Source organism: Triticum aestivum, chromosome 7A, assembly GCF_018294505.1.
Source record: "Triticum aestivum cultivar Chinese Spring chromosome 7A, IWGSC CS RefSeq v2.1, whole genome shotgun sequence".
NCBI lineage: Eukaryota > Viridiplantae > Streptophyta > Magnoliopsida > Poales > Poaceae > Triticum > Triticum aestivum.
In genome coordinates, this window is record NC_057812.1 from 706,680,050 (window position 1) to 706,691,449 (window position 11,400).

General features: G+C 44.7%; 1 protein-coding gene across 3 annotated transcripts; it reads left to right on the top strand.

Moving 5' to 3' along the window:
- Positions 1-956: 956 nt before the first annotated feature.
- On the top strand, positions 957-6,524 carry LOC123149532 (probable plastidic glucose transporter 3). Of its 3 annotated transcripts, none has more exons than XM_044569212.1 (14): positions 957-1,216; positions 1,313-1,433; positions 1,595-1,662; positions 1,760-1,892; positions 2,323-2,422; positions 2,518-2,630; positions 2,728-2,821; positions 3,568-3,721; positions 3,821-3,964; positions 4,057-4,130; positions 4,203-4,288; positions 4,871-4,985; positions 5,809-5,993; positions 6,114-6,524. In XM_044569212.1, the coding sequence occupies exons 1-13, from the start codon at positions 1,135-1,137 to the stop codon at positions 5,989-5,991; spliced, it is 1,467 nt and encodes a 488-aa protein (XP_044425147.1). In that variant the 5' UTR covers positions 957-1,134; the 3' UTR covers positions 5,992-5,993; positions 6,114-6,524. The 3 variants fall into 3 exon arrangements, with proteins under 3 accessions (XP_044425147.1, XP_044425146.1, XP_044425145.1); XM_044569211.1 differs by having other exon boundaries at positions 970-1,216; positions 1,310-1,433; XM_044569210.1 differs by having other exon boundaries at positions 981-1,216; positions 1,301-1,433.
- Positions 6,525-11,400: the final 4,876 nt, after the last annotated feature.

Genomic DNA, 11,400 nt, shown 5'->3' on the forward strand with positions numbered 1-11,400 from the left:
GGCATGGCCAATGGTATGCTTCAAACCGGATGCCTCGTTGTTCAACTAGGCTCAGATGCCAGATGGAGCTGGTATGGTAGCCTCGCAGTGTATTAGAGTGGCTTGCAGATGAGGCGGCCACTTCATGGGAGAAGGAAAAAAAAGAGAGGAGAAAGAGGGGAAAAGGAGGTGAGAGATGGAACTGGGTGCTCACATGGGAGGTAGAAGATGACGCCGGTGTGGGGGCATGGCAATGGTTGGCTCGGTTTAGCGCGTTGGGCGATAAGTACAAAGCCGATGCCTCGTTTTCTTTTCTACCTAGCTGGATGGGCCGAGACATTACTAGGTGATGCTTCGTTTGTTCATGCCCTTAGAGGTGAAGTCGGGGCAGTTTTGGTTCCTTTCGTGTAAAAAAGAGTATCTTTACAAGGCATGTTGTAAAGTTTTTTTTTTGTTGAGATTCAACAAAAGCTGTAAAGTTATAGGTAATTCAAGTTTTCCGGTGTGTCATGTAAAATAGGCCGAACTGTACCCAAGTCCAAAATTGAAAGAGCCATGTCACCGTGCAAACCTGCTGATCTATGCCTCTCCCTCCGTCTGCCGTCGGGTCCTCCTGTCCTGCATTTCACTAGTTGGCAGAGAGCGTGAGGAACAAAACAAAACAGCTGACCGCGCTTTGCTTGCCCACCGGTGGAATAGGGCATAGAAGACGGCGACGTCTTGAGTCCTGTAAGTCAGCTTGTGTCTTATGCCCAACCGCAACCAGACCAACACTCTAGGGAGCGCAGTCGGCCGGGGGATTTGGGCATGGTGGAGTCGGATGAGCTCCGCCGAGACTAGGTTTTACGTTGCATGTAATAGTATGGTTTTGAGGTATTCGGTTGTGAAATGAATTATTTGACGCGTCAAAAGGCAGTGGCACCACCACCACCACCACCACCTTCTCCGTCCTTCTTCTCGGCGCTGGTCGGTCCCCGTGCTGCGACTCAAAAGGCAGTCAAATCTCCCTCCTCCTCCGTGCCACTCAGCCCAGCGACACGCGCCCAGCCCCAGTAGGAATATAGGCGCGCGCTCCCTCTCCCAGATCCCTTTCTCTCTCTCTCCCTCCCTTTTCTTCCCCTCGCCCCCGATCCCCCAATCTCCTCCTGCGGGGCGATGCGGTGGAAGCTCGGCACCGCGGCGTACAAGCGCGTGCCGTCCCGCGACGCCGCCATGGATCCCGACCTCGAGACGCCAGGTCCGTGCGCCCCTCCCTCCCTCCACCGATCCCCTTCGCATTTCGCTTCAATCTGCCGCCGGTCGAATCTCCGTGACGTCTTAGATCCGACAGCAGAGAAGACGCCCGACGGAGCAGGAGGAGCAGGGGCAGCAGGGGCGGGCCCGTCGTGGCGCCGGTCGCTGCCGCACGTGTGCGTCGCCACCGTCACCTCCTTCCTCTTCGGCTACCACACAGGGTGCGTGCCTGCGCTCGCTCGCTCATCATCCCGTGCCCGGTCACCCCCGTCCCCACGGGCTCCACCTCACGCGCACGCCTCTCGTCTTTCTGCTAGAGGGATCTCATCTCACGCATGTCCCGCATGTCTGTTTCGTGCTGATGCCATGGTGGTTGGTGCAGGGTGGTGAACGAGCCGCTCGAGAGCATCTCCGCCGACCTCGGATTCGCCGGCAACACGCTGGCCGAAGGTACGCGGCACACGAGCCCTCCCTCCGTATGCACGGCCTTGGTTGCTTTCTTTGGGGCCCGGTCATGAGATTTGCGTGTGTGGTTCCGTGGACGCAGGGCTCGTGGTGAGCATATGCTTGGGGGGAGCGTTCGTCGGGTGCCTCTTCAGCGGCTCAGTCGCCGACGGAATCGGCCGGCGCCGCGCTTTTCAGCTCAGCACCCTGCCCATGATCGTGGGAGCCGCCTTAAGGTACCATCTATTTGTAGTATGACACCATTTCATTCACAAGCCATAAGCCTGTTAAATCAATACTTGTCTCTCTCCAGTCTAGTTAATTTTGTTTAATTGCCACTTGCAAGTATACTAGTAATTGATTGCTGGGTGTTTTAAATGAATATACACATTGACTGCTGGCTGCTGACTGCTGACTGCTGATCTGGTCATTATGTGGGATTTACTTGCACCAGCAAAATACAATTAGACCAGGAACTAAAATACCAGCAGCCTGTGCCGTCTACAATCATTTTTAGTATGCTTTGTTTTGCAAATATTACTACTTAATCTGATCTAGGAAGGAACCATGGCTGCTCTCGATTTGTTTTTATATGATTTGTATACAAACCATTCGTGCAACTATGTTTTGCTAGACCATACTGAAGAAGAGAAAAACATTTTGCAGTGCTCTCACCAACAGCCTGGAAGGAATGCTATTTGGAAGATTATTGGTTGGAGCAGGAATGGGGTTGGGTCCACCGGTGGCTTCGCTCTATATAACGGAGGTATGCATCTCGTATTTTTGTCAATGCACGATTGCTAACAGCAGATATCAACATACTTCGCCGGTGCTCACTATCACCTACCTGCTTGAATCTAGGTCTCTCCCCCCTCTGTGAGGGGCATGTATGGCAGCTTTGTTCAGATTGCGACCTGTCTGGGAATCTTATTTTCTCTTCTAGTCGGTACCCCTGTCAAGGACATTGATAGATGGTCAGAAGCTTGTGCTCTACTTCTTCAATCTTTACTTGTGTGTTACAATTGATGTGTACAAAACTGATATTTACTGACATTATCCTTCCAATGGCAGGTGGAGAGTGTGTTTCTGGGTTTCAGCTGTCCCAGCAGTTTTACAAGCTATTGCTATGGAGTTCTGTGTTGAGAGCCCCCAGTGGCTATATAAGGTGCCTTTACTTAGGAATATTGCCTTTTCCTTTTTCTTTTCTTGAACACGCCTGGATATTGCTTGTTTTCTCATGTCACCCTTCACATTTATCAATTCAAAGATTCAAACCCATGGAAATACCCACTGCTCTCTGAATGGGCTTCTATAGTTTGATGTTATGTGCCTTTGCTAGTCATAAAATAGGGTGTTGATTTTCTGAGCAGAACCTTGGATATCATTTTACTGCACTGAACTTCGGAGTTTTCTTTTAGAAACAGCACAAGTTTTGGTAAACTGTCTGCAATATAGATGTGCAGGTCTTTCCAGTTTTCACTAGTTTATGAAGGTTGTTCTCTAAATTGGGTATGTGTTGAATCGAACAATCTGTACATTGGGCCGTTGGCTACAATCTTTATCCACCACCCTACAGCCTTTTGTCCCTTCAGGAAATTATTGCCTACTGCTACTTAAGTAATATTAGGTATATTTATAATTTATCTGCTCGAAAATATGAAGGAAGATGAATCCATTGACACATATAGGTCAGATACAACACATATATATTCCTGGTGCAGATCAATGAAATTCTAGGTACCTCACATTTTGTTTGTATTGCGATATGTATGCATCTCTGACTATGGTCCAGGGTGTATTATTTTGTTTCTTCAGTTCCAACGCGTGCGTGCTCACACACAACTTACATCTAGGAAGTAACATGTTTAGCAGTCTTCTAAACAATTTAAAGAGTCCTGTTCTTCTATGCAGTGTGGAAGAACAAACGAAGCAGAAATGCAGTTTGAGAAGCTTCTAGGCCCTCTTCATGTAAAATCTGCTATGGCAGAACTTTCTCGATCGGAGAGAGGAGATGATGGGGAAAGTGTGAAGTTCTCAGAGTTGTTTTATGGCCGCCACTTCAATGGTACAAGCTGTCGATTGTGTCGCATTTTTCTGCTTCAGTGTGACCTTATCTCTGTTCTTCCTTGAAGTTTGTTCATTACAAGTCCCTTTTTTGCTACAGTTGTTTTTATTGGCACAACGCTCTTTGCTTTACAACAGTTATCGGGCATAAATTCTGTGTTCTATTTCTCATCAACTGTGTTCAGAAGTGTGGGGGTGCCCTCTAGCCTTGCCAATATATGCATGGGGATTGCAAATTTGTTAGGTAAGCCCATTAAAGCTGTTTTAAAGCTGTTTGTTCTTGTACTGCTCTGCTATATTCAGCTGCTGATCTTATTTTGCTGTGTTCGCTGCCAGGTTCTATTATAGCTATGCTTCTAATGGACAAACTAGGCAGGAAAATGCTTCTTGTAGGAAGCTTCTTTTTCATGGTGAGCAATTACTGTAATTGTAAGATATATGGAACATTACTGACTGCACTTCCTTACTGGTGTAACGTATAGGCCTTCTCAATGGGACTTCAGGCTATTGGAGCGAATCGTCACCTTGGTTCTGCAAGTGTATATCTTTCGGTTGGTGGGATACTGCTGTAAGTCATGCAGATTTATACCATTTAGTAGCTTGGTTCTACCATGCAAGTTTCTCAACCTTAGTTTTGGTTCTTCAAATCATCTATGTTGAATAAGTTCCCTCAAACCACCACTTTAACTGTCACTGTTGCTCACAACTACCACATCGATAGTTTTGAGCAAAACCACCGCGATTCAGATAGCCAAACATAACCTTGATTGCCGGCTTAGCACGTTCACAAAATTCTGACAAGGCTAGGGTCACCTGTTAGCTCTGAGGTGGCTAAAGGACTTGCCAAGTGAGCAGCACATGTGACAGGGGTGTGGGGATTGATCTATGATCTCCCCCCTACCCACCTGCCCTCCCCAAACCCATAGCTACATTCGATATTTGCACCCGTAGAGGTCAAGGAATCTGGCTAGGCCACCGCTGAGCCGCTATGGTAGTTACTTTCTATTCAGTTAACCAACATATGAAGCATTTTTGCCTATGTTCTCATGGTAGGACTCCTTAACTTTTTTGCCAGTTATATTTTTCTTTCTTATAATTATAAGATAACTATGGTACATATGGTACTTATAGTTGGACATTTTGTTGGCAGGTTTGTCTTGGCATTTTCGTTGGGAGCAGGCCCAGTTCCAGGACTTCTTTTGCCTGAGATTTTCCCAAACAAAATTCGGGCCAAAGCTATGGCTCTGTGTATGTCAGTGCACTGGGTAAGAGTTCTATTTTCAGCATGAAGCAACCATTGGATCAAGCTAAATGTTTTTCATCAGATCAAACAAAATCTGCCAATATGGAAAAAAAATATGCATTTTAAATTTGTACGCTACTTTGTCATGGGCTTTGGTTCAGCTGAGAGTAAATGCATAAACTAGAAAACAACAAAAATACCTTAGTGCTCAGTAGTGCTCAAATTTGGGTAAAAGTCTAGACATGCACACCCTTTGAATGGAATAGGGAAAACAGACAGAGGTTATGGTCGTATATCCAGTTATACTGTTGTAAGCAATTGAAGAATTGACTAGTTTCTGTCAGTTATAAGTTAGCCAGGTTGTTCGTATGATTTTATAACTTGCAAGTAGCCAAGCAGTGTTACGTTGCAAGACTGCAAGAGGGTGCCAAACTGGTATACTGACCCTCTGCATGTTATGAAGATTGAAAGCACTTTTGTTGTGGTCATGAAGTGTTAGATGTTGTAGGCTGAAGTCTTTTTCTATCTAGCAGAGTTAATGCATCTCTCGCGTGCTATTAAGAAGAGAAACAGAAGTAACCGTGAAATGTTTATGCAGTCAATCCTCATCATGCAACCATGGTTTTAATTTATACCCAAATATGGTTGCTACTGTATGTATAATTTAACCAGCGGTTAAATCGATGCAGACAGCTTCTGTAGATTTTTCCAATGAAGAGCTGGAATATCAGTAGACAAGAATGCACTAGATATCCTTGATTATAGTTCTATTCCATGTCGAATTTCCTTGAGTTATAAATTGTTTCCTCTTTTGCTTACACACGATGCTTGATTGTAATGGGCAGGGCGTCAACTTCTTCGTCAGTTTGTTATTCTTGCGACTTCTGGAGCAACTTGGTCCACAGGTTCTGTACACAATGTTCTCATCAGCGTGTGTGGTAGGAGCAATATTTGTGCGGCGACACGTAGTCGAAACCAAAGGAAAAACTTTGCAGGAGATAGAAGTTTCACTGTTACAAACACAGTAAAGGTAAACCCTCTGCTCTTTCCCTCAAACACAGACCATTTCAGATCATCTCTGTCTAGCTAGGGCATGTGGATTGCATGCAAGCGGCGCGTTGAGGAAACTTACAGGCCCTTGTCGTTGCAGGTTTCACCGAGGCAGTGCCTTCTTATGCACGCTGGGAAGGAATGAATTCAGCGACGTTTTTGTTGCTGAACACCAGCCGGGTGGGCGGTCTGTTCCCAGATCAAGTGATCTGATCATCTCTTGCGGACAGAATCGCCCTACGCTCGGTGTAAGTTCCCGGCCGTGCACGAACCTGTGACCGCTAGAGCAGTGGCATACTATCGTAGGAATACATACATACATGACAGACTGGCGAGGAGGCTCTTGTCTGCATAGGCTGATAGTTGGCCCTATGTACTATAATTGTGTTGTGTTGTGCTTAACTGTTTCGTCAGTAAGGGCAGACTGGATTTTGGATACTGATGAACGAACGCTGTCGAAACGGTTTACTATTGTTTGGAATAAATAACAGCAGTGACATGCCTCGTCGAATGTATTCTACTCCAGCTTCTACCCGGGTTTGCTCGGTTTATAGGGAAATGAAGAGCTATGTGCCCTGTTTAGAGGTGCCAGTGATTCAAAAAACAGTAAGTTGTTGAAGTTCTTTTTTTTTTGCGGGGGAGGAAGCTGTTGAAGTTAGCTACACAACACATATAGGCTCTGTTTGGTTCAGCTTTTATCGACAGATTCCGCTGCCGCGCAGCAGAATCTAAACCAAAGGGCGAATCCAGTAGAATCCGATTTCAAAAATCTGCTGCCAAAATCTGAACCAAAAGCTGAAGCAGCTCAGGACGTGCTTTTTAAAATCTGATTTCGCTGCGGGCCAAAATCTGAAAAAGCTGTATCAGCTAGTTTGCCAAATGACCTACATCTTTTTCGCATCAGATTTTCACAGCTGTTTTTAGAAATCCACAGCCGAATCAAACAGGGCCATATCCTTACATTTTTCTTCAAAGAACCACCGATCCTGAGCCTGACGACGATTTCGATCCATCTGTGAGGAACGCGTGCTCAGGAAGCTCGTCTTTGGTAATTGCGGTGTTGCGTATGTTGCTCGTGAGCGTTAGTAGGGGAAATGGCTGCAGTGTTTTGGTGATTTCGAGTGTGATCTATGAGCACACAGCAGGAAAAAGTATCACTACTGATCTCTGATTCCCTTTTGATAGTATCATCATTTTATGGATTTAATTATCACTACAGTAAAACTAAGATATAGTTTGATTTTTGCTGTACAAAAAGATATAATTTGATTTTGGATCTCTAAAATAAAAATAAGAACTTATACATCTTCTTAGCAACACTTGTCTTTGAAGAAGTACATGGGTCATCACTCATCAACCATCATTGCATCTTTAGGTATATAAAATCTGAGCTTGATAACCTGGGCTCTTATAGTTGCTAGAGCAAGGGGAGCTTGGTGCATCTGGATTAAATCCGCTTTATGAGCTGAAGCCCAATGGGAGCCCCTACTTAGCGCCTAAGGCGCTGGCAAACATGCCCAGAATTTTGGAAAATATTGGAAATTTATAATGAATTCTAATTTTATAAACAGTTTTAATATTTTTTAAAAATTGCATTTTGGAAAAATCTTGCAGAAATCATAAAAGCTTCGTGTTTAAAAAATGTTCGGCGGATTAAAAAAATATTCATGAATTTTACCAAACCGTTCATTCAAAAAATGTTTGCCGATTCAAAAAATGTTTACGTTTAAATTCAATGAACATTTTTTTGAATTTGAGAACATTTTTGGAAGTTGATGATTTTTTTAATATGATGAAAATTTTATAAATTTCATAAACATTTTTTGATATTATGAATTTTTTTAGGTTGATGAACTAATTTAGAATTTGACGAAAAATTTGAATTTGATGATTAATTTTGAATATGTTTAACACATTTAAAAGTTTCATCAATTTTTTGAACATACGATGAATTATTTTTGAATTTGATGAAGAACAATTGAATTTAAGAAAATGTTCACCGATTTTGTAAAGTGTTTACTAATTTGAAACATGATGTTCCTAGATTTCAGCAAAATGCTCGCGGATTTTGAAAAACCGAATAAGAAGAAGTTAAAAAGATAAAAAAAGGATTTGAAGAGAAAGAAAAAGAGAAAAAAGAAGACGGAAAAAACCGAAAGAAAAAAATAAGAAAAAAAAGAACCGGTTGCAAATACGGTCAGCCCAATTGTTCGCACGGGGAGCAGCGGGGTGCGCGCGCTCCCGCTCGCGAGCGACGTACACGCTGAATAGGAGCTATCGAGCCCGATGGGCACCCCTGTTGCACAGGCATCAAGGAGCTCCTATGTGACGTCTCTTGATCCACAATGGCACAGCAGCCAGCTGCGATCCTGTGCATCATCGTCATCCTCTTCACACTAGTAGAAAAAGGGCCTGTTGTTCCGGTTTGTAAGGGTCTTTTGTCCCGGTTCCTGAACCGGGATTTGTCCCGGTTCCTGAACCGGGACTAAAGGGTCGGTACTAATGCCCTGTACCTTTAGTCCCGGTTCAATCCAAAACCGAGACAGATGGGCCTCCACGTGGCCTGTGCGCGGAGCCCAGGCAGAAGGGCCTTTGGTCCCGGTTGATGGGTCCCGGTTGGTGGCATCAACCGGGACCAATAGGCATCCACGCGTCAACATTTCTGTGGCTGGAGTTTTTGTTTTTATTTAGGGGGGGAGGCTTGGGGAGTTAATTTAGGTGTTTTATATATTGTGTTAACTAGCTATAATCAATAGAGAGAAGTGTCCTCTCTTATGTTCGTGCTTGGTCGATGCTACGTACTATACATACGTATAGAGAGGACTAGACATGCTAGCTAGCTAGTAAGCAAACGAAGGAAACAGAAGATCATCATGAACATATATGCATACAGAGAGAAGTGATATCGACCACCTCTCCTTCTCCGAAAGATTGGTCGAACAACAAGTTCTCGTATATCTATCCGACACTACCGGCTACATATATACAATAATTATCTCTTACAAATATAATCTCCTAACATACGGACTCATGGTCCACATAGTATTCTTCGTCTTCAGCGATCACGTGGTTAAGAAAGAATGCCACCAATTCCTCTTGAATTGCTCGCATGCGAGCTGGTGCTAGGAGTTCATTCCGCTTCCGAAACATCTAATTTGAAGAAGGGTAATTTGAAGAAGGGGGTCAATACATATATATATGAATGAATGAATCTCAACACAAATGATGATAATAAAATTAAATTGTGAATGTTGTTATTTGCGCACTTCATATTGTTCGTCAGAGTAGCCCCGCTCACAGGTCGTGTGACGGATGGACTCGCAAACGTAGTATCCACAGAAATCATTCCCTTATTCCTGCCACAACCACTTTACAAGAAATAGAGGTCAATCAAACTGATAAGCAAGAATGCCAAATGGTATTGATGAAACTAGCGCTTGAATCAATAGGAGATGCGCGGAACATGCTACTATAGTACTTACTTTCGGGTGTCTAAATTGCAGCTTCTTCGGGAGTCCCGGAGCTTTTTTGGTGAATTTTTCCAAACCCTGCCAAACAAAGAAAACAATTACTTGATATATCAGGAAATGAACAAAGTTGCTGATATAGTGGATAATGATCGATTTAACTTACTTCTCGAGCATTTGAGTCATGTCCGCATAGTTCTGGGGATCTTTTCGTCTTGAGTCTAAGACGGTTACTAGTCCCTGCTCAAGCTTAATCTCTAGAAGAATATAGTAGAAACTGCACACGCATGCATAACTCATCAATTACATTACTATAACCTTGACTAATATATAAGGGAAACCGAATACGCACAAGAAAGTAACACTCACTTAAAGTTGTAAGGAAAGAGTATTATATCTTTGTTTTCATTTATTACCAACGATCGTAGCAAGTTAGCCTCGGTATCTGCGTCATGAAATTTAACCTGAGTTGCATCTATGATATTTGTGTTAATGAACCCAATATCACCGATTTGTCTTTTCTTCAATTCGACGATCTTCAATCTGCATAATATAGTAAGGATAATTATAAATACATGCAATGAAAGAGCTGAGCTATATAGAGAGACTTAATGACAGAAGTAGTACTACTTACAGACAGTAGCAGGTGATCATTGCTTTATCGAGGGCCAATTGATTGAAAACTGAAAGAACTCCTCAAATGGAACAGGCAACAGATCAATTCCAACGAGGTCATACTCCTTTTTAACTCTCACATACAAAGTACTCCTCCCCCCAGACTCTCTGCAGATTTTCAAGTATCAATCATGCAATCTTCGCATCATCGTTGATAGAGATCTTCATCTTTGACGAGAGGCTTCCCGTACTCGTATCTTTGTATCTGCACCTTCATGAAATCATAATGTACATCGTCGGGCAGGTAATCTCCAAGATTTCTATAACCGGGCACCATCCTTGGATCATTAGCGATGATGTCGCTAGGCACCTTGAGCGGGGGGCACAATTGCTTCGCTTGTTCGCCGAGCTGGGCAATTTGTTTCCCAGCTCGTCGTTCTTTCAGCCTTTGATCACTGACAGTACTTCCCGACCGCTCCGCTTCGGCAAATTCCTTTCCAATAATGCGCTCATAGTTTCCTTTCGGCGGAGACTTGGGTGGTTTTGTCAGGGCAGCCAGAGTGCGCTTCGCTTTCACCGGATCTACATTCTCCTCCGGAGGTGGATGTTTCTTTTCTTTCACCCCTTCAAAGAAGTTCCTCACTTCTTCTCGCGCGATCTCGGCGTTCTCCTCCGGGGTCCTCTCGTATGGTAACTTCTCTGGAGTCTTCAGAGAAGGACCGAATATGTATGTCCTCCCGCCTCTGGCTGTACTGCTAGACGCCGGCAGAGCAGACGGAGCGGTTGTCTTATTTACTTGCTTACGAGGCGGAGGAGAAGGACTACGACGCGCCGGAGCAGCCGGAGCGGCGGCAGGTCTCTTCCTCCCTTGCTGACGAGGCGGAGAAGGAGGAGGCTGGCTGCTCGGGCGCACCGATGCAAGCGGAGAAGGAGATGGAGTGCCGCCATGCGCCGGAGAAGGAGCCGGCCGAGTGCCCTGATCGTCACTCGCTGGAGGAGGAGGCGGTGGAGGAGGCGGAGTGCCCTGACTCGCGGAGGAGGAGGAGGGGAGGCGTCCAGTTCGAAAGGTTGATGAGCTCCTTCCGCCATAGGCATGGAGTCTTCAGAGCAGAACCCAGCCGAGTCTCCCCTTCACCGGTAGGGTGGTCAAGCTGGAGGTCCTCAAATCCCTCTGTTATTTCATCCACCATCACCCTAGCATATCCTTCTGAAATCGGCCGGCAGTGAAAAGTTGCGCCGGGTTGAGTAGGAAAAACAGAGCCAACAGCCGCCTTGACCTTCATATTAATCCATTGCGTTATAAGG